This window comes from Psammomys obesus, unplaced genomic scaffold, assembly GCF_907164565.1.
Source record: "Psammomys obesus unplaced genomic scaffold, mPsaObe1.curated_primary_1811, whole genome shotgun sequence".
Classification (NCBI taxonomy): domain Eukaryota; kingdom Metazoa; phylum Chordata; class Mammalia; order Rodentia; family Muridae; genus Psammomys; species Psammomys obesus.
In genome coordinates this window covers 21,768,958-21,793,072 of record NW_026596109.1, presented here as the reverse complement: position 1 = coordinate 21,793,072, position 24,115 = coordinate 21,768,958, and the positions used below count along the sequence as shown (strand labels likewise).

The window sequence follows — 24,115 nt, the reverse complement described above, 5'->3', positions numbered from 1 at the left end:
GTTATGATAGGAGGTTGTGACTTTTCCATGTTCATTCATTTGTAACGTTTCGAGTGTTTACTGTTTTTCCTGATAGTGTTAGAAGTATTGCAGAATATCGGTATCAGGCTAGCTCAGATGTGCCGAGTGCCATATCAGTAAAGTAATGTAGAGAGAACATATGAAAACTTAAAGGATGTGAACCAGCTAATCATGTGGTGCCAGAGGGCTGTGTTGTAGAAAAGAAGAACATAGGGGCAGACTTAGAAAGAGTATGACCAACTGTGGAAGTGGAGTGGTTGGCCTCTGTGTAAGGGTGGGTACAGTTATGCGAGGTGGGTGTGTCAGCAAGGCCAGATTACTCAGGTCTCTAGTTTAGCAGTGTGGGCTCCATTGAAGATTTCAAACCAGCGAGTCATCATTTTTTTATTTTTCATTGATTCATTTATTTAGTTTAGTTTTGTTTTTCGAGACAGGGTTTCTCTGTGTAGACTTGGCTGTCCTTGACTTGCTGTGTAGTCCAGGGTGTCCTTGAATTCACAGCAATTTGCCTGCCTCTGCCTCCTAAGTGCTGGGATTAGGCATGAGCCACCACACTGAGCTGAGTCATAATGTTTATTAAAAGACCAATTTTGCATTTAATAAAGTTCATATTTTAAATTCTATAGAGACTTTAGTAGAAGGTAAGGCACCAATTTAAAAGTTCAATGCCATATTGTAGAGAGAAATTACATCAGTTATACCAAGATTACTGATGGCTATTTTGAAAATATACTTAACTATATTAAGTAAAAATAAAATCCCAAGACTAGTAGTTATGGGGCTATAAAGAGAAAGCTAACAATTCATGGGCTGTAGAGATGGCTTAATGATTATGTAGAGATAATGTAGAGATGGCTTAATGGCTGCTCCTCCAAAGGACCTGGGTTTAATTTCTGGCATCCACATAGCAGTTCATAGCCATCTGTAATTATTTTCAAGGATTCCAGTGCCCTCTTCTGATCTCTGTGGGTATCAAGCTTGGGCATGCTTCACGACACAACACATATGCAGGAAACACATACATAAAATGAGTAAGTCTAATTTAAAAAAAAATTAAAAAAGAAAAGGAAAAGGTAACAATACAGATGACACTAATACCCACCCCTTCTCAGATTTTTTTCTTTTGCTGTGGATATCATTAACAGTGATGCAAAGGACTTAGAAAGCTTAGATAAGGCTTTCCATTTCTTTTGAGACCTTAATATGGTGTTGGCAAATTGAAAGCAGGAGCTTACAGTCCAAAAGGAAATCATTTAGTTGTTGGCATAAGGACGGAGGAGTTGGCTTAGTCTCATTATCTGGCTAGCCATTTAGGGAGCTGGATTCAATTCCTACAACAGTGTGCATCTCCAGTCTTAAGGGGATGGTGACAGCCTCTTCTGGCCTTTCGGAAACCAGCCGTAAAAGTGGTACTTAGACATAAATGCAGGCCAAACAGGCAGATACCGAAAATATAAATACATATTTAAATAAACATAAAGATATATAAAGTGATCCAGAGAACAATTGAAGTATAGTCCACATTAACCTCTGCCCTCCATAGAAATGTATGATTGTTGTCACATAGGCACGTAAGCACATACCATACACATACACATACCTGTAAAACAACCCCTCACCCACAAAACATTGTCAGCACAAAAGCAATACTTAGAAACTAGTAGAACACATGAGGTATCTTAAAGAGAGCAAAGAAGGAAAATAGAGATGAGTCTAGGGTGAAGCTGTATATATTGGTTGCTTCTGGTATGTAAGCAAACAGCCCTTGCCCCATACTTGGTGTTTTAAAATAGTAGGTGTTTATTATTTCTCATATTTGGTAGGAGAGAGAATTCAACTGATTTGGACTGGCTTGGCTGAAACTGGAAGGTTGAGGATAACCTTACTTTTTCTGTGATGAGCAGCCTAATTGTTGTTGTGGAAAAGGATGCTCATTTGTGTTTGACATCGCTTGCTGTCAGTTGGTTAGTCAGAAATTGTAGTATTTTATGACTCTTATCTAAGTGGTGGAAGAGTTAGTAAAGGGTAAAGGGCAACCTCAATAGCTCTACATTTTCTTATGTTAATGACCTCCTTTGCCAAAGCAAATTATCTGGCAAAGTCCAGATTCAGTAGTGTAAAAAATAGATACCTTTTGGTGGGAGGATTAATGGGATCAGACTGCAAATAGTTGCACATAGCAGTGAGAGGAATATGTGGCATTTTTACAGCTCCTAAGGCCTTGACAGGTTGCATAACAGAGAATTAACACTCACAGGTATGAGCAAGGGCCTGAGGGAAAAATTAAACAGATTTTTGTTGGTTTTTAGAAGAAAAACAGAAAAACTCAGTGTTTTGAATGTACACCGTAACAATGTTTGCCTGTGTCCTCGAAGGAAATGCACTGCTTCTTATGAAGTCAGCTAGTAATCACTTAACAGGGACTATAAATCTGACAGATTTTAAAAAAGACGGATAAAGCATTATGGAACATCCAGTGATGAATGACTTGGTTCCTTGCAGTTGTCAGCTCAAGTTGGACTCTCAGCCGTGACATATTGTCATAGTTCAGAGGCCTTTTAAAGTATTAAGTAGAAATAGTTTAATTGTACTAGTTAGATGGGTTGGTGGATGGAAGTCTGACCTGACTTCCATCCTCCAGACCTCAGTGACACTAAGAGAACCGCCTCACGTAAGTTGTCCTCTGACCTCCATATCCAAATTGTGGCATAACCCCATGTGCCTACATAGGCAATAAATGAATTGAAAATTTAAAGCAATATAAAAAGGAAATTTTAAGTTAAAAAATGTAAAACTTCAGGGTTCTACTATATAAAATGGAGATCTGGAACAAAGGAATGTTGGTGAATTTCTACTGGGATTTCAGAAGTATTTGGTGAGTTTTGTATATTTTCTGTTTCTGAATCATTCAGGTATTTGTGCAAGCTCTCTGATCAGGAGTTAAGACAGAGTGCAGCTCGGAACATGGCTGACTTAATGTGGAGCACAGTGAAAGAACCGCTGGATACAACGCTGTGCTTCGATAAAGAAAGCCTGGATCTTGCATTTAAGTACTTTATGTCACCAACTTTGACGATGAGGTTGGCTGGATTGAGTCAGATAACAGTAAGCAATGTTTCCTTTGTTTTTGCTAACCCTTGTTTGCTTGCTAGACAAACGCAGTGATGATACTAGTGAAGGAGGTTATGCTAGACTTACTGCGGTTTTGCATGGATTCTTTTATATTGCCTTCACTAATAATTTTTGTATTTTCCTTGATTTAAAATGAGACCAGTAAGGATGAGAGAGATGGTCTGGTGATTCAAAGCATTTGTTGTTCTTGCAGAGGATCTGGGTTTGGTTCCTATCATATATTGTAGGCTGACAATCATCTGCAACTCTAGTTCCATGGCATCTGATGCCTTTTTTCTGGTGGTGCATTTCTATATATTTGCAGGCAAACCACTCATGTGAATAAAATAAATTAAAAAAAAAAAACCTTTAAGAGAAAGACTAAAGCTTTGATTTATATGTTTGATCTGTTTGGTTTCAGGGTCTCATTATTGTTACACAGTGTATTTTGTTTGTATTTATTTATTCATTTAGCCAGTGTCTTACTTTACTGCCAAAGCTGGTCTTGATTTTCTGTACTCAAGCACTAGCTATTGCTTCAGCATGGATTACAGATATGTACCAGCACACCTAATTTCATGATGGTTTTCTTTGTTTGTGTGTATGTGTCTGTATGTGTTGTATATATTCGTGTGTAGGGGCCAGGGGTTGATAATCCAGGACTTCCTTTGTCTGTCTGTCTGTCTGTCTCTATTTTTTCATGGACCTGAAGTGCATGGGTTTGACTAGGCTAGTTGGCTGCTAAGCCCTGGCCGTTCTTCTTGGCCACTTGTCTAGTGCTGTGATGAACATATGTTGTTGTGTCTAGCTTTTTTAATGCTGGGATCCACACTAAGGTCCTTATGCTTGGCAAGCATGACTGAGCCATTTTCCTGGGCTGCTTCCTCCTCTCCTCTCCCTTCCAGCTCCCGCTCCCCTCTTCCCCTCTCTTCCCCTCTCTTCTCTTCTGTTTTTCTTTTTGGCCCCAGACCAACCTTGAATTCACCATGTAGCAAGGCTGATTTGATTTTGACTTGACCGTTGGGATTGCAGGAGTATGCTCCGGCATCTGGCTGTTTTTAAATATTTTCTATTACTGTTTCTGAAAAGCATGATGAATTTGGTCCAGGGTTTGGCTATATGGCCCAGGATGTCTGTAAATCCACTATTTTTTTTTTTTTTTTTTTTGCCCCTGCTTCCTGGGTACTTGCATTACAGGGGTGCACAACCATGGCCTGTACAATATTCTGCACTTAGTGTTTTCAGAAAGAAAAATAACTGACAGTGATTAGCAAGAATTAATTATCAGGCAGAAGCCACTGTTTATTGAGTAGCAGGCTTCATTTAACTACATTGTCAAGAACTATTTAAAATGGGTGAAAATGATAAAAATATGTTGTGTTTGAGTATCTAGAAGTGGGCATAGGTGAAGACTGAGTGTTGCATGAACAATTTGCTGAAAACAAATTGACTCCTTACGCTTAGTTTACTCTGGTTCCCAGTAGCTTTATTTCTTTCTGTTTCTTATGTAGTTTTTGTAATGTCAGCACACTGAACATTTAAAGTAATCTAATTTACTTAGGTGTTGAGTTTTGTAAATTTGACATTTTTTTAGATAAATCTCAACTCAGTTTTGCCTGGGAACATTTCTTCAAACTTTGTCTGTAATGACATGGTTTTCTGCCTATATTTTATTTACCTTTTTCTTTACTTAATTTTATTTTCTCAAATGTATTTAATGAAATAAAGCATAAATGTTCCTCTTGAAAAAATTTGCTGTTTATTATGATACAGTAGTATACTTATGGTTTTCTGTCTTCCATTTTATAATTGCAGTCTTATCAGTTGTGGTCTATATGCAATACATTTATTTTGTTTCTTGACATTTGCTAATAGTATTGTTAAAAAGGACAAACCTTAATTTCTTTTCTTTAATCTTAGAATCAGCTTCATACTTTCAATGATGTGTGCAATAACGAATCATTGGTATCAGACACAGAAACGTAAGTAGGAACATTAGTTGATAAAGAATTACACCTTTTTAAAAAAGAAATAGACTGTGCTCTTGGCTGTCTTGGAACTCACTTTGTACACCAGGCTGTGTGTACAAAGTGTGAGCTGTGTACAGCTGTGAGCTGCCTCAGCTCTGTGTGCCTCTGCCTCCTAAATGCTGGGATTAAAGATGTGTGCCTGGCTGAAGTATACTAATTTGTTATTGTTTATATAGTAAATATAGTTGTGACTTTATCTGATTTAAAATGTTCATTGGAAATCTTTCCCTTGTGGCTTCAGTTTGTATGGAACAGTATTTTGAAACTTGTTCTTTAAAAACATACACTTCAGTGCTTGGGTGATGGTTTGGTGGTTAAGAGCACTTGCTTCTCTTCCAGAGGACCCATGTCAGATGACTCGGAGCCACCTGTAACTGCGGCTCTAGGGATTGCATGCCCTCCCCTGGTTTCTATGAGCAGCACTGTGCATGTGTTCAGGCACCTCCCCCACCCCACAGGAGTATATGTAAAAATTTCTTTAAGGAAAAAAACATATACTAGGGGCTGGAGAGATGGCTCAGTGGTTAAGAACACTTGCTTCCACAGGATCTGTGTTTAATTCCCAGTACCTGTGTTGTGTGTTTTCAACCACTTGTAACTTCAACTCCATGGATTCAACACTCTTTTGCCCCTCCCAGACATCCACACTCATATAAATCTGACAAGAAGTCCAAACACATGAGTCTGAGCTGATTGTGGTAGTACACACATTTGGTAGGTAGAGAAAGGGGGATCAGGAGTTTAAGATGATCCTTAGCTTCCTAACAAATGTGAGACAGAATTCAGCCATATAGCAAGGCTGATTTAAAAAGAAAGGAGTGGGGCTGCAAGGCATATTAAAACCATAATGAAATATTACTTGGTCTAACAAGTTGACAGTTCCATAAATATGTTTAAAAAATAAATATATGGGTCTTCAGTATTACTACTTAGTGTCTGTCATGAAAAATAAGAACATATGCTCCAAAGGCCTGCACTTGAATATAAGTAGTAACTTACTTAGAAGTAGAAAAAATACAGATACCCATCAGAGATTTAGTAGAAAACAGAATGATATAGAATTGTACAATATAAAGGTATTTAGCAATAAAAAGAACAGTGTATTCATACGTATTACAAAATAAACTTAATTGGGTAAACAGTGTAGTATTGTCATGATGTAATACTGTTAATTAAAAAATACACCCTACCACATGAATGAACCTGGTAAATGTGTAAAAAGTTCAGTTTATTGGTTTTGGAGAGATGGTTCAACAGTTCAGAGCGCTTATGCTTTTCTAGAGGATCAGAACCCACAAGGGGTTGCACACAACCACTTACAACTCCAGCTCTAGAGAATCCAACATTCTCTTTTGGTCTTCATAGGCACAGACACACCCATACATTTATTATAAAAATAAAAAGTTTGATTATATCTGCATCATGAAACAGTACAGTGAGAGTGAAGAACAATGAGAACAGTACAAAAGAGAATGAAACTCACTGATAGAAGACTTGCCTCACACGAATGAAGCTTCATGTTCAATTCCCAGCACAAGAAACAAAAAGGAATGGATTGTGAATATAATTTATAATATGTAAAAGCCTGTCAGATAGTCAAAGTGTGGCATATATTACAACAGAAATAAAACTGAAAGCAAACAAAAACTGTAGAGCTGGGAAGATGGCCCTGTTTGTTCAGTGCTGGTCATATAAACAAAAGGATTGGAGTTTGGATCCTCAGTCCACTTAGAGTGCCAGGTGGGCCTTGCTGGAATCCCAGTGCTTGGAAGGCAAAGACAGGGAGAGTGTCCCTGAAGCAAACTGGATAGCTAGGATGGCTGAATTGGTGAGCTCTTGGTTCAGTAGATTAGGGAGCAGTTAGGGAAGACACTCAGTGTGCATCCATATATATGCATATATATACCCACACACCACCTCCCTAAGTACAAATGTAGCACAGTACAGCACAGGTATAGAAGATGCCAAATAACAGCTGGATATATCATGCGCAAAGGCCATGGTTCCAATCCCTAGAATCCCTAGAACCACCAAGAATGTCTCCTTGCATTCCTCAAAGCTCCATGAAAAATGTTATCATGTAATCCCATTTATCTGAAATATGTATAAATTGGCAAATTATGGAGACAGAAAGACTAATAAGACTGGAAATGAGAATAAGGATTGACTTAATTGCAAGTGGGATCACAAATGGGATTTTTCTGAAGCGATTGAAATGTTTATTAAATTGCATTGAAAACTTCTCATTTAAAACAGGCAATTTTTTTATGTAATACATATATCTTAAAAAGTTTTAAGAAATACTCCCAACAATACTCTCACATTCGTATTTTTTCTAGTTTTCTCACACTGTTTATATTATACTATTTCATACAAGTATGAACTGTCTTCATTTTTTAGTTCTTAAAACTTAAGGTAAATGCTCATTATAAAAATGACTCACCTTGGCCAAAACCAAATAAATTGTTTGTTTGTTTTTTTTTTTTTTTTGCTTTTCTTGAGATGAATCACTTTGTAGCTCTGGGTAACCCTGAATTGCTAACTGTAGAACATGGCGACCTCAAATACAAGGTGATCCTCCTTCCCCTTAGCCCCTAAGTGCTAGGGTCGAGGTTTTATTTTATTTTGATGAATTTCATATATTCCAAGCAAAACTGAGTTTTACAGATAATATCTTTAGTAGAACTTCATGGAAATAGTTGAAGTATATCAGCAATATTGTTTTGATTGTTTTCATTTTACAATTATAGGCATATGACTTATCTCTTCATTGGTGAATTATTTATTAGTATCAGGAAGGAGATGTGACGTTTGTTTTTGGGTATAATTCTTATGTGTTCATCTGTTACGTAACTACTTTCTACTTTGTGTACTTCATTATAGAAGCGATACTGGGAAATCTTTTTCAAATGCTCCAGTGCCTACTGTGAAATTAATTTATGGAAACAAAATCTAAAAACTTGGTATTCTCACCTGGGTAGTTGGTTTTGTTGCCTTAACTTCTCAGTTATTAATTGTTTATAAATTCAGGAAATATTACATTTGTTAGTTTTCAATTTAGTTGTGCTTTGTATTATTCTGAATAATTTTTTATATTTCTTTGTACTGTATCAAAGTAAATTTAGGTTTTTCTATTGTGTCTTCGTTTTTTACACGTTGGAAAATGCTTTAAAATTATTTTGTTCTAGGTCCATTGCAAAAGAACTTGCGGACTGGCTCATTAGCAACAATGTAGTGGAGCATATATTTGGACCAAATTTACATATTGAGGTTTGTAGACAATTTTCTTGGCTATGAATTATATTGAGAGGTTTTTTTTTTTTTTTTTTTTTTTAAAGTTACTACACCAAGTTTTATTTTTTGTAGATTATTAAGCAGTGCCAAGTGATTTTGAATTTCTTGGCTGCTGAAGGACGACTGAGCACTCAGCATATTGACTGCATTTGGGCTGCAGCACAGGTAATACTGATGTTTCATGTTTACTTAAAACTTTTTCCAATACTCTCAGTGCTGCTATTTCATGAAAGGACACCAAGATATAGAGAAGGTGTAAAAGGAATCTCTTTGGTTTTGGCAGAGTCCGTGTGTTATTATGTATCTCATAGAATACAGGATATTAGAATCAGTAAAACTGAAGGGTCTACTCAGTTTTAATAAAGACATTTTTCTGTTATTCCCATTTGTAAAAAGTCTACCCTTATAATCATAATACCATGATTTTATATATTTTTCTGTGGTAGCTCCATGCTTGCCTGCCTGACTCCTCCACTCTCTTCCCTTTTTTTTCTCTTTCCCTTCCTTCCCTTCCCTTCTCCCTTCTTCCTCCTTTTCCCCTTTCTTCTTCCCCCTTTCCCCTTCCTTCTTCCTCTTCCTGTTCCCTCTTCCCTTTTCCCCTTTTCCCCTTTCCCTTTGCCTCCCTTCCCCTCCCCCTCTTCCTTCTTCCTTCCATACCCTAGTCTCACTTTGTAGCCCTGGATGCCCATGCATCGCCTCTTCCTCCTAAGTATTGGGATTAAGCACTTCCGTCAGTATTCCTGAGTGTTTGCTTCTCCTTTGTTCTTTAACTTTTTGAGTGACTCTGTATCCGTGTGCATGATTCAGGATTCTAAAATGGGAAAGTATATGTGAAGTAGGACTGGAGAGATGGCTCAGAGTTAACGTTAAGGGCGTTTGCTACCCAGATGTTGGTTCCCAGACTCAGGTCAGGTGGCTCTTAGTTGTTTGTAACCTGCATTTCAGGGGATCTGACATCCTCTCTGGCCTATGAAAGCACTCACACATCTGTGGCATACAATTAAAAGAAAAAAAAAATCCAAAACAAAAACCTAATAGCCATCCTTTAGTCCCTACATGACATTGGCCTCAGAATCCCCATGAATACCTACTGAATTGTTATGTTTTATTTTGCACCTTTGTCTTTGAAATAGCTTTTCTTATGCTCATAGAGGTCAGACATAGATACATAGCTCACTATATATATTGTGTGTGTGTATATATATATATATATATATTTGTTTCTATAAATAGTGCATACAACAGACTTTTCATGCTTTTAGTTTAATTTTTGTTTTTTATTTTGCTGTAATGTTTCTGAAAACATTGCTATATAGGTTTTTAATTCATGCATGTGTGTGAGCCTGTATAAATATATATGTGTGCCATGTGTGCAGAAGCCTGTGGAGACAAAAACAACAAAACCTACAAATAATATAATAGTGTCAGATCTCCTAAAACCAGCGTTAAGGGAAGTTGTGAGCTTCCGTGTTGGTTATGGGAGCTAAACCCAGTTACTCTGCAAGAGGAGTATTTGCTGTTAATCAGGGAACCATTTTCCTAGCCTGATTAATATTCTTTTTAAGACTATTAAGATGTGTCATTATTTAGATGCGAAATAATTAATCTGTTCCCATTCATGGACATATTTTCTCTAGTCATTATAATACAAAGGCTACTATCGTAGTATCCTTGCTCACAGAAAACTTTTTTTTTCGTACAAAACTTTTATATAGGATTAATCTCTACTGAAGCAGAATTAATACATTAAAGCAGATATTTAGTTTTCTTGTAAACACTGTACCACTTTTTCCTTAGCTTCTTTGTGTACTGTCATTAAGCTTGTTTTTATTTTTTGTGAATTTGATGGATGAGAAAAGATATTAGTATTTTATTTTGCATTTATTGTGTTACGAATGAAGTTGAGATAGTTTTTATTTCTTTTCTGGGAATATCTGTTTATATTCTTTGATGTTTATTAGTTGCTTTGCCTGTTATTCTTTTTAAATATTTACTTATTTGAGGGGGACCCCATATGTCATGGCACACACATGAAGTCTTGTGAAAGTTGATTCTTTCCACAGTGGAGAGATAGCTTAGCAGTTAAGAGCACTGTCTACTTTTTCAAAGGTCCTGAATTCAATTTCCATCAACCACTTGGTTGCTTACAACTGTCTATAATGAGATCTGCTGCCCTCTACGGGTATGTATGCATGCACACAGGCTAAGTACTGTATAAATAAATAGCTAGATGGATGGATGGATAGATAGATAGATAGATAGATAGATAGATAGATAGATAGATCTATCTTTAATAAAAAAGTTGGTTCTTGCCACCAACTGAGTCTCAGGAGTCAAACTTGGATTAGACTTGGTATTAGGTGTCTTTATCCACTGAGTCATCTTAGTGGCCACTTTTCTTTATGGTAGGGTGTGTTTGTGTTTGTGAGTTCGTGTGTGTTGTTCATATTGAAACCCAGTGCCTTCTATATCTAGACAAGTGTTTGCTAAAGTGATGGTCATCTTGCTTTACTTTTTAGTTATGTATATGTGTGTGTGGGTGTGTGCCACATGATTGCTGGTGTTTGAGGTGGCCAAGGGCATTGGAGTGTCTGGAACTGGAATTATTGGAGCTTGTCTCCAGCCCCTATGTATACATTTTATTTATTGGTAGTCATTTTAAAGTTTGTGATTTCAGGTTTGTTTTTCTGGCCTGTGACATTTGTGTCATAAAATGCTTTTGTTAGCCAGGCAGTGGTGGTGCATACCTTTAATCCCAGCACTTTGTAGTTAGAGAAAGGCGGATTTATGAGTTTGAGGCCAGCCCGATCTGCAGAGTGACATCCAGGCCTACACAGAGAAACCCTGCCATGAAAAACCAAACAAGCAAACAGACAAATAAGTGAAGTCTGCTTTAAAATTATCCTTTAGAGTCTGCGCTGAAAAACCAAATCAATATATAGATAGACCTGCTTTTATTCCTCTAAGATTATGAAACAATTAAATTACCCTTTAGATTCTTCCTGTGTATTTTTGTTATCATTTTATATTTTCATCTTGGATCAAACTAAAATTTGTCTTGGTTTTAGAAATGATATGTAATACAGTTTTTCTTTTTTCTTTTTCTTTTTCTTTTTTTTTTTTTGTCATTTTATGTATTCCTCCTAGATTCATTTGTTCAGTAACTCATCCTTTTCTCAGTCACTTGAGGTATCCATTTAACTTTGGATGCTTGTGTAATTGTGCTGTATACCACATTACTAGCTCTGTGGTTTACAGTCTGCTCTCTTCTTTCACATTCACTTTCTTACCTAGCCCCCATCTCCATTAGTGCAGTGATTCTCAACCTTCCTAATGTTGCAGCCCTTCAATACAGTTCTGCATGTTGTGCTGACCTCAACCACAACGTTATTTTTGTTGCGCCTTTATAACTGTAATTTTGCTACTGTTACAGATTGTAATATAAACATCGGTGTTTTCTGGTGATCTCATTTGATCTTGAAGGATCAGTTATGACACTTGCTGGGTAAAATAACCCGTGCTGGTATGTTGTTTTTCAGAACCTGAAATTTGTTTGCACTTCTGGTTTTCCAGCTTCTGTTGGAAAAATAGCTGTTCCTCTGATAGCTGTGCCTTTATGTGTGTTTTGCAGCTCTCAATATATTTTTCTGTGATGTGGAAGAGTACCTCTCCCCCTCTCCCTTGGCCCTGTATTTGCTGCTATTCTCCATGCCTCTTGTACATGAATGGACCTCTTGTAACATCTAACATTCAGGGATTTTTCTGTTTGCTTAATTGAAAATATTTTCTATGCCTTTATGTCCTTTTTTTTTTTTTTTTCTTTAGTAAACTATTACAATACTAATTCATGTCTTTTTCTTCTGTGCTCTGTATTCTTCTCATGGTCTCTCAGTATTTTCTCTTTATACTTAAAGCAAGCCTTTTGTTTTTCTTTCTTGAAGATAGTGCTTACTCTGACTTCCTGTATTTGCTGTGGATCAGTTTTTGGTTTTCTGTGATATATTCAAGTTTTTATGCGGTAGTTTACCTGTAATTATGCATAATCATGTGTACATGAAGGCCTCAGATCCACATTAAATGTATTTTTCTCTTGCTCTTCCTCCCTCTGTCTCTCTCTTTCTTTTGATGCATGTTTTCTCACTTAATCTGGAGCTTCCTTAATAAGCTAGAATAGTTTGGCCTGCAATCCCTGGGGATTCTCATGCCTTTTTGCTGATTTTAGGATCTTTTTATGTGGATGCTAGCTATCTGAACTCATGGCCTCATGCTTGGGGTATATATGTGTGCTTTATTGACAAAGAGTAGTGAGTGCTCTTAATCCAATGAGCCACTTCTCCAGCCCCCCCTAATTCTTTCTTGTAGCTCATACCTATGTCTGAACCCCCATAGTATGTTTTGGGAAATACCGCAATAAAATATATATTTTTCCATTTCAGCTATTGTAGTTTTCAGCACCAGGTTTGGTTTTTTTTTTTTTTGTTTGTTTGTTTGTTTGTTTGAGCAGCGTTTCCCTTTATAGCCCTGGCTGTCCTTGATTTGCTTTGTAGCCCAGGGTAGCCTTGAATTCAGAGATCTGCCTGCCTCTGCCTCCCTGAGCGCTAGGACTAAAGGTGTGCGCCATCATACCCCACTTTGGGTATTCTTTTTAGCTTTTTATTTGTGATTTCTCTGTTCGTGGTCTTTTGTCCCTACATTGTATTCTTGAATAATTTTCCTTTTATCCCTTTTATTTGACTGTTGGAAGGGCATATGTGTAGAAATCAGTTCTCTCCTTACATCCAGTGGGGATTGAACTCAGGTTGTCAGGATTGGCTGCTGATCCATCTTGCTGTTCTTCTATGCCTTGTATTCTTTGTTTTACCTTTAGCTCTTAAAACTGTGTGTGTGTGTGTGTGTGTGTGTGTGTGTGTGTGTGTCTGTAGAATGAGAGAGACAGAGAAATAGGTTCATGATGTAGCCCTGGCTGTCCTGAACGTTGCTGTATAGACCAGGCTTACCTGTAAAATCACAGAAATTCACCTCCTTTGCCTCAAGTGTGTGCCACTGTTGGGTCTTTGAAAGGTTTTATAATGTAGGTGTTAAAAAAAAAAAGTCTTTGTCCAGTTAATCCAATAATGATAAGCCTTCTAAAATATTAATTGTCCTTTTTTTCTTTTCATCTTTTCCTCCTCTTTCCCTTTTTTTGTTAAGGTAGTATTTCATGAACCGCAAGTTGCCCTCAGACTCAGCAGTAGCTACAACTTATCTTAACCTTCTGTCTCTGTCTCAGGTGCTGTAGTACAGTTCTGTTCCCTAGTGCTCTTATTTTTTCTTTGTATAACCTGTGAATTTTGTTGTTAATGAATATGAAAATATATGGTATTTTATACTTTCCAAATTTGATTTCATAATATTCTATCTAAAATGGTTCCTAGAAAAATTTTTGCCACTTTTTTTGTTTGTTTGTTTTGTTTTTTGAGACAGGATTTTACTGTGTAGCCTTGTCTGTACTGACTCACTTTGTAGACCAGGCTGGCCTTAAACTCACAGAGATCCACCTGCCTGTGCCTCCCCCAGTGCTGGGATTGCAGGCATGTACCACCATGCCCGGCAATTTTTTTTGTGTCTTTTCAACTAAAGATAAGATACCCGATAACCAAAATTAAATGTAAATTATAAAAATACGAACCATTATTTTCATGACTAATACTACATTTTTTTTGTGTATTTCAGATTTCTGCTTCTTACTAAACAGAATTTTTCTTACCATTTGATTTGTTCTTGGATTATTTTTGAGAAGAATTTGTGGCATATTCTTAGAAATTTTTAAATATTTGTAATCAGAATATAATCTACCTGAAAACATTTTGCTTGTGGTGGTTGTTTTGTTTTTTTCCTCTTTTTTTTTTTTTTTTTAAAGTAATTTGTACCTAGCAAGGTATCAAAACAGATGCTGAGACTTGTAGCCAAAATTTGGGCAGAGTGCAGGGAATCATATGAAAGAAGGGGGAGATAGAAAGACCTGGAGGGGACGGGAGCTCCACAAGGAGAGCAACAGAAGCAAATACCTGGGCCCAAGGGGTCTTTTCTGAAACTGATACTCCAACTAAGGATCATGCATGGAGATAACTTAGAACCCCTGCACAGATGTAGCCCGTGGTAGCTCAGTTTTCAGGTGGGTTCCTTAGTAAGGGGAACAGGGGCTGTCTCTGACATGAACTCTGTAGCTGGCTCTTTGATCATCTACCCCTGAAGGGGAGGGGGCAGCCTTACCAGGCTACAGAGGAGGACAATGCAGCTAGTCCTATGAGACTTGATAGGTTAGGGTCAGAGGAAAGGGGAGGAGGACCTCCCTATCAGTGGCCTTGTAGAGGGGCATGGGAGGAGAGGAGGAAGGGAGGTGGGGATTTGGAGGGGGCTACAGCTGGGATACAAAGTGAATAAACTGCAATTTATAAAAACATAAATTAATTTGTTGACATTGTATGTATTTATTATTTTTGTGTATTGATGTTTTGCTGAAGCATGTGTATGTGCCACATGTACACAGAAGAGGGCATTGGATTCTTGTGGGACTAGTTTGAACTGCCATGTGGGTGCTGGGAATTAGCCCTGTAAGTGTAGAAGAACAGCCAGTGCTCTTAACTACTGAGCCTTTATGTCTCCAGGCCATGTTTTTGCTTTGAATTGCGTACATTATTTTTAATATTGGGGCTCAAATCCAAAGTTTCACACTCTAGACATGCGCTCTATCTCTGAGCTATTTCCTCAAAACTTTTCAGGTTGTTTTTTTTTGTTTGTTTGTTTTTTTGTTTTTTGTTTTTTTTGTTAATGATACTGAAATTGTTTTTATTTTTGAACTCTGAAAAATGTATATATTACTTGCTTCTCTTTTCTAACTAAAAATTAGCTTGTCGTTTGTTTAAGATAAGTCAGTTAAATTCTCTTTTTAATTTTTAAAAATAGTACTATTTATCTAATCAGTAATTAGTCTTTTACCAGTGTATAAAATTCTTGTTGGCTTTTCAACCTAGTTTTTTTTATATCTGTTACTTAATTTACATATTACGACCTAAACTTCTGTGTCTTTATTTTATAGCTGAAACACTGTAGTCGGTATATTCATGATTTATTCCCTTCACTGATCAAGAATCTGGACCCTGTACCTCTTAGACATTTACTTAACCTGGTCTCTGCTCTTGAGCCAAGTGCTCATACTGAACAGGTAATACATTGAGAATATATTGGAATATTTTGTTTTCTGCAAAATGAGAATTTTGCTTTGTTGTCAGATAATTTCACTTGTAATTTATGTACTGTTTTAATTTCATTTAGTTTTTTTTTTTGTGTGTGTTAAATTTTTTATATATCTGCCCAGAGCCTCTAACCTTAATATCTGTCTTTTAGACACTGTACTTGGCATCAATGTTAATTAAAGCTTTGTGGAATAATGCACTGGCAGCTAAAGCTCAACTGTCGAAGCAGAGTTCTTTTGCATCTTTATTAAACACTAATATGCCCATTGGAAATAAGAAAGGTTAGTCAAGAATATGGTAGTTTGAAATAAGTTTTAGCAGATGTTGAGTTTCTTATTATGGTGTCAGGTATTCCCTGCTGGTAAAGTGTGAACACTCCTAATCTGAGTATTCAGAGTGCTCTAGACCTCACAACTTTGTTGAATAAAGACATGTTGCTGCCCATAAAAACCCTACATCTCCACTCATGTATCTGGCCACTGCTAGTCATAAGTGTACCAGAAATAATAGGTAAAATTATATATAGGCTGTTTGTAAGTCTGAAAGTGAAAATTTTGTGTAAGAAGTATATGAATCAAAAATTAATTTTGTGTTATAGACTTCTAAAATTTTAGAATAATCATGATCTGAGATACATTAAACATTCACGTATTTGACATAAAAGATGGTGTGTACTCAGAAGTTCACCTTCATTTTGAGTAAAATTTCAGTGAAGTATCCTGTTTGGAGCGGGAAGTAGGCTATGCTTCAGATGATAAGGTGTTTTTGGTTACTGTTTTTTACTTAATCTTCAAACAATGTACATGTTTTTAGAAGTTAGTAAATTTTTTTTTTTGTTTTTCTTTCCTGTGGAAAAGGAACAAAATGCTTTGTTAATAAGTAGTTCTAAGAGTAGAACTTAACAATTCTCATTTTAGTTTTTGTACATCATAGTTTTCCTAACTTGTTGGGTGCATGTGTGGGTAAACGTGAAGGAGTTTGTAAAACTTTATGTATTTAAACCCAGTTTCTTTTGACATTATATACTTTGTTTTAGACCTTTCTGTGCGCCGGGCGCCCATACTTGACAGGTGTTCCTATCTGTCTGTATCTTAACAACATAAATAACATCTGTGCTATCCCAGGAAGCTCAGTCACTTAGAATTTTTCCTCATGTTTTTTCCTTTTCCTTCAGAGGAAGAAGAGCTTAGAAGAGCAGCTCCTTCACCTTGTAAGTTGAGCTTTAGAAATGCATGACAGTGTGACTGGGAGTTCTGACGATTTTTTAGCTCATTGGTTTTATGTAGCATATATGCTTATGCAGTGTATGCTGCAGTCACAGGTTTTATTTGAGAAAAAGACAGATTTCTAAGCTATTAGACTATTCCTTTTCCTTTTTTTTCTTTTTTTTATAACTCTTTTTTGGTAGTCCTAAGCAAACGACTTTACCACTGAGCCATATAGCCCCATACCTCATCTTACCAGTTTTGTTTAAAATCATTAGTATTTAGGTTTGGATTGAGATTATGCTTATCTTTTTCAGAACTAACAAATTTAGAGGTGTTTCTGGCTGCTTAGCATAAGCTTTGATAACTACTTCAAGAAATCAAAGCATGGTGTCCTATCAGATATATGTTAATTCAAATCAGAAATAAAAATTAATAATTTATTTTAGGGTCTCCTGCAGCGAGCCCTCAAAGTAGTGATAACAGTGACACACACCAGAGTGGAGCCAGTGACATTGAGATGGATGAGCAGCTTATGAATAGAACCAAACATGTGCAGCAGCGACTTTCTGACACAGAGGTGAGTAAATGCTTTAGAATCTTTTAAAAGGCGTTAGAAAACCTGTGCCATGTTTGTTATTTGAACTAGGAATATAAATACCACACTGGAATCTTTTAACATATTACTTTTGATGTCTTTTGAGGTGTATATTTATTTTGTAGTGTTAAAAGGAATGTGGCAGGACTTTTGTCAGCATTTTTAAAAAGCATGTTATGGGGCTCAAAATATAGCTCACACGTAAGAGCACTTGCCATCAAGACTGACAGATTCGGGATCCCTGTGATCCACAGTAGAAGAGAACCAACTCCTTCAAGTTTTCTTAGGACCTCCACATGTACGCTGTAGCACACATATATACAGACACTCAAAACAAATAAATATAATCTTTAGAGAAAAAATAGCACATTATATACATGCTAGTCTTTTTTTTTTTTTTTTTTTTTTTCCACTTTAGTTGGGCTAAAGTTTTAAATGCATTTGTTCATAAATACAGGAATCCATGCAAGGAAGTTCTGATGAAACTGCTAACAGTGGTGAAGATGGAAGCAGTGGTCCTGGTAGCAGTAGTGGGCACAGTGATGGATCTAGCAATGAAGTCAATTCAAGCCATGCAAGCCAGTCAGCTGGGAGTCCTGGAAGTGAGGTACAATCAGAAGACATTGCAGACATAGAAGCCCTTAAAGAAGAAGAAGATGATGATGATCATGGTCATAATCCTCCCAAAAATAGTTGTGGCACAGAACTTCGAAACAGAAAGTTAGAAAACCAAGCAGGCATTTGCTTGGGGGAATCCCAAGGCACATCTGAAAGAAATGGGACAAGTAGTGGAACAGGAAAGGATCTGGTTTTTAACACTGAGTCATTGCCGTCTGTAGATAATCGAATACGAATGCTAGATGCCTGTGCTCACTCTGAAGATCCAGAACATGATATTTCAGGGGAAATGAGTTCTGCTCACATAGCACAAGGCTCTCAGGAGTCTTGTATCACAAGAAGTGGGGACTTCCTCGGGGAGACTATTGGGAATGAATTGTTTAATTGTCGGCAGTTTATTGGTCCACAGCATCATCATCACCACCACCACCACCACCACCACCACCATCACCACCACCACCACCACCACCACCATGATGGGTAAGCATGCTTAAAAATAAATGCTGAGTTTGTATTTTTTGTAGTGAAATTCTGCTAGTACATTTTGGATCTTAGTTGAATAGTTTTCAGGAGTAGTATAATGCAAAATATAAATGTAACTTTTTGGTTGTCAAATGAAAAAATGTAAAATGAAAGGTAAAAATGTGATTATTGCTAGTGTACCTCAACGTTCTTGGTTCAGTGTACAACACTGAAAAGAGTAAGGCTCATTTTAATTACATATTTTATTTAAGTAATACCTAAAAGATCGTAATCATAATAACCAGTATAAAAACAAATTATTCAGTATTACATGTATGATTGCTTTTGCAAAGCTGGGAATTAATTTCAGTGCCTTGCACATGCTATGTAAGCATCTCCCTAGCTATATTCCTGACTCCCTCCATTTACATGCTGGAATCAATAGATGTCTTTAAAAAAGCTTTTCCATCCCTCCCCTTTGTGTAACGGCCACTTACTGTACTAGGCAGCAAAGACTTTTTTACAGTTCCATGAACGAACATGTAAGATCACTCGTGGAAACTTGAATTAAATGTTGATGAAAAACATTGATCTAGTAATTTTAGGATAGTAATAAGGATGGTTGCTGAAAAGAATTTTCTATTTGTAAAATATATCTATTATATTATTGTATTTAACAATAAGTGATTCTGTTAATTGTGGGATTAAGTAAGACTAAGTTCTTAATTTCTTTTCTTTTGAGATACTGTCTTACTGTGTAGACCAGGTTATCCTCAAACTCAAAAGAGATCTATCTACCTGCTTCTGTTTGGGATTACAGGTTTGTGACACTATGCCTGGGAACCTTTTGTTCTTTTAAAAAAAAACCATCATGGCCACTATGCCTGGGAATTATCTTTGATTAGAAACACAACACAACACAAAACAAACAACCTAAAACTCTGGCTCAGATGTAGCCTATAGACTTAGTCTCCAAGTGGGGTTCCTAGAAATGGGAACAGGGACTCTCTCTGACATGAACTCAGTTGAGAGGCTCTGTGATCACCTCCCCCCCCTGGGGAGTGCAGCCTTGTTAGTCCACAGAAGAAGACAGTGCAGCCAGCCCTGATGAGACCTGATAGGCTAGGGTCAGAGGGAAGGGGTGGAGGACCTCCCCTATCAGTGGACTAGGGGAGGGGCATAGGGGGAATAGAAGGAGAGAGGCTGGAATTGGGAGGAGAAGAGGGAAGGGGCCACAGCTGGGATACAAATTAAATAAATTTTAATAAATGGTAATAATAATAAGTTAAGTATAAAAACTATTATAAACTATTATGTGAGAATTTCATGGGCTGCTATGTTTGCTGCAAATGTCTAATTAACTTTTTACTTGCAGTTCATCGTCAGTATAACTGGTTATATGTTGAGTTGATGGTGAGAGATGAATATTTGGCTTATTAAGATGTATTTTTTAAGAAAGACTTGCTATTTTGCCAGATTTTCCAAAATTTAGTTTAGTTAAGTGAACTACATATGTATACATGTTATTTTACTTTTCTTTTATTCTCCTCATAAAGGCATTAAAGTATATTTTAAATTTTTTTTTTAAACCTCTTTCCCTTTTTCTGTGTAGTCTTGGCTGTCCTGGACTCACTTTATAAACTAGGGCGGCCATGAACTCACAGTGATCTTCCTGCTTCTGTGTCTTTGAGTGCTGGGATTGCAGGCGTATTCCACAGTGCCCGGTTGGCATTCAGTTTTTTAAGGCACTGTTTTTTGAAAAATTTTTAAATTATTTATTTTTACTTTATCTGCATTGGTGTTTTTTCTTGCATGGATGTCTGTGAGGGTATTGGATTCCCTGAACTGGATTAATGGACAGTTACCAAGTGAGTGCTTTGGAAGAACGGGCAGTGCTTTTAAACTGGTCAGTTCAAGGCAGTGTTTTCTTTTTTTCTTTTTCTTTTTTTTTTGGCCTTTTTGAGACAGGGTTTCTCTGTGTAGCCCTGGGTGTCTTGGACTCACTTTGTAGACCAGGCTAACATCAAACTCACAGAATTCTGCCTGCCTTTCCATTCCTGAGTCCCGAAATTATAGGCTTGTGCCACCACACTTGACTTTGAACTTTTTTTTTTTTAATATTTCATCTTTTTGTTTTTGATATATTGAAAAATACCCAGTGTTGTATTATTTAAAAATATATACCACTTTAGTAGCTCTTTGTTGAATTGAAAGAAGTTAATTTGGAGACTTAAGTTTTTGGTGGTGCTAAGGATTAAACCAGGCCTTTGTCCATGTTAAGGTTGTGATGTACCATTATTCCATACTTTGAGAGTCCTCCTCAATTAATATTAACTCTTAACTAGATTGCTTCCTTAAATTGAAGTATTTTCTATTCTCTCCTGTCTCGTTGACACTGCACTTGTGTTAGCAAATGTAAACAATTCACTAAGAATTTGTTTATATAATACTTAACAAGTATGATACTGCTTAAAAGCGATTTTTGAAATTGTTCTAATGAAGTGTGTTAATATGCATGCATATGTTTTAGAATATGATAGGTTTATGCTATAAAATTAACTAGTTCATATCATATGTTGTTGTCTTTCTAATGTTTATAAATTTCTCAGTATTGCATAGCGTTAAACTGTTTGAACTCACCTGTACTACATACAATTCACAGCTTACTTTCTGATCGTATAGTAATTTGTGCCAAATGTCATAGAAGAGTGTTAAAAAAAAAAAACATTCAAAAGTTCATAGCAAGGCATAGTAACATATACCTTTAATCCTAGTACTGGGAAGGTGCATCTCTCTGAGTCCTGCCTGGTTTACAAAGTGAGTTGCAGGACAGCCAGAGCTATGTAGTGAGTGAGACCCTGTTTCGAAACAACAACAACAAAAAATTCTTGTTTATTATATATGATTAAGTTTATAGTTTTAAGGGCTAGGATATAGCTCAGTATAAGAGTGCTTGTGTAGCCTGCAGTAGGACCCTAACAACTCCCCCCATTCATAATTAATAAGTGTATGGTTTTCTGTGTGTTGTAGACATATGGTTGATGATATGCTAAGTGCAGATGATGTCAGTTGCAGTAGCTCACAGGTCAGTGCCAAATCAGAAAAAAAACATGGCTGATTTTGATGGTGAAGAATCTGGCTGTGAAGAAGAACTAGTTCAGATAAATTCACATGCAGAACTAACATCTCATCTCCAACAACATCTTCCCAATTTAGCATCTATCTATCATGAACATCTTAGTCAAGGTAAGAATTACTTTGTTCAAACCTGAACTAATTTAATTGCATGATTAAAAAAAGAATAAATTGTTACTGTTTAAGTGGTTTTACCAAAATAATTTAAACAGTAGCTTTTTGTTAAGGCAATAAAATCAGAAGTACTCCATCATGAGTTTTTGTTTGAAGTAATGGGGTTATAGAAGCAAGGGTTCTTTGCATTGTTAGCAATTCTATATTTTTATCAAGTGATGTTCATCTGCGAAAGACATTGCATATTAACTACTAAGTAAAATATATTTTGGAAAATGTGATTATGATAGATTTTATTTTCAGAAAATTGGGACCCACAGATAATATAGCAAAAAAAATATAGCACAGATAAATATAGCAAAAAAAAATCTTCACATAGTGTATGATTTCATTGATATGAAATGTGTAGTGTTATCAGATCTATCTGTACCGAGATACAGATTGCATGGAGTCAGGGAGGTTTGGAAAAATAAGAGATCACTGCTTAAAAAACAAGGTTTTTCTTCATCTGGTAATGAAAATGTTCGAGAAATGGCTAGTCAGATCACTCTAAATTGAATGTAAGAAAGTAATAGGATCTGACCAGATTTGGAGGAATGGAGATAAGGTTAAACAATAGTAGCGGCAATCCTCTCCTATGCCATGTGTCTCTAATCCTCTCAAACTGTCTCCAACAAACAGACATGGGTCAGGTAATGCATTATTCAGAGCCAACTCGGCAGTGCAGAAAGGACTGGATTTGGCTGGTTAAAAGATGAACTAAATGCGATAGAAAAGAATTTCATTAGACTGCTGTTGTTTAAAAGAAGGAAAATCCTAATCGTTCTATTTTACCAATAAACACTCATGAGCCAGATGCTGGGGTGAAAACCTGTTAGCTCAGTGGGGCAGAGTAGCACCCAGATGACCTTTCTTCTCAGCTCATGTCCAGATGGGAAAAAACCCAAAGACTCACCAGCTCAACTGACAGCCTAGGAGAAAAAGGCCAAAAAAAAAATCTAAGGCCTTGCTAGCTCAAAGCCCAAAAAGCCAGGGAGCTACGGAACGGAGTTGCTGAAGCCTAAGCTAAAGTCAGAGATTGAGCTTGATAGTTCTTTCTTCTCCACACTGTAGTAAATACCCCTCAACCCTTAATCCTCCTCCTCTTTAATCCCTGTCAGCTGGTTTCTTGCTCTGCCTCTTGATCTAGGGTTAACTTTATTAAATCTTGTGTACAGAAAACTCTTTGCTGAAAGGTGAGTGCTCGGGCTGGGTGAACCACACTGTAATTACCTGTTTGCAATAAAGAGAAAGTCCTTTCATTAAAGGTGTATGATAAGGCTCAACTACACTAAAGAAACAGGGTTTATAGTTCACAATTTTGGGAATCAAATATCTTGCAACAAACTGCCCTGGCCACAGCAATAGAATTGCTATTCTGGGATTCATTGGCTTCTTTGTGAAACTGACCCATATTCCTATTAATAACATTATTGCAGGTGGCTAAGTCCTTTATAGTCAGTTTATAGACCAGGCTGTCCTCAAACTGCCTCTGCCTCCCCTAGTGCTGGGATAACAGGCATGCACCACTGCGCCCAGGTGCCTTTCCTTTTTAAACAAAAGAAAACTGAGGGGTTTTTTGCTTTGTTTTGTTTTGGCTTGTTTTGTTTTAGTTTGGTTTGGTTTAGTTTAGTTTTCGAGACAGAGTTTCTCTTGTGTATCCTTGGCTGTCCTTGAACTCACTCTGTAGACCAGGCTGGTCTCAAAATTACATAGCTCTGCCTGCCACCTCTTCCTGTCCACTGGAATTAAAGGCATGCACCACCACTGTTCTGCAAAACTAAGGATTTTAAGTGATTATAACCAAGGACATTTATCAGACTATCCAGTGATTAAAGTCTTAATTTCATAGTAGTCATCTATATGCTTCATATTAGTTTTAGGTATCCATATAGTTCTTTTGATATGAAACATTTATATTTATTAGAGACAGTAGGATGAAAACTGTTACTTTACTTCAGCCTTAACTGTAAACAGATTTGTTGATATTCATTTATTAGTGAAATAATTGTGCTAATATTATATTTTATAATCATTGTTAAACTTTTATTTGGATTTGCAAATTACGAATTCTGTAATTTGTTATTACACTTAGCTTTCTTCCTTCCTTTTAGGACCTGCCGTTCATAAACATCAATTCAATAGTAATGCTGTGACAGACATTAATTTGGATAATGTGTGCAAGAAAGGAAATACTTTATTGTGGGATATAGTGCAAGATGATAATGCAGTAAGTTGCGTAATAAATACAAA

The 24,115-nt window shown here is 36.6% G+C and overlaps 1 protein-coding gene across 1 annotated transcript in view; it reads left to right on the top strand.

Annotated features, from left to right (window-relative positions):
* The window catches only part of Usp34 (ubiquitin specific peptidase 34), a 185,071-nt gene that overhangs the window by 44,044 nt on the left and 116,912 nt on the right, over positions 1-24,115 (top strand). The window contains 11 exon segments of the mRNA XM_055628770.1: positions 2,934-3,126; positions 5,053-5,114; positions 8,351-8,432; positions 8,529-8,621; positions 15,535-15,660; positions 15,843-15,972; positions 17,346-17,476; positions 17,952-18,592; positions 21,605-21,677; positions 21,679-21,820; positions 23,977-24,092. Of these exon segments, the coding sequence (XP_055484745.1) occupies positions 2,934-3,126; positions 5,053-5,114; positions 8,351-8,432; positions 8,529-8,621; positions 15,535-15,660; positions 15,843-15,972; positions 17,346-17,476; positions 17,952-18,592; positions 21,605-21,677; positions 21,679-21,820; positions 23,977-24,092 (1,789 nt within the window).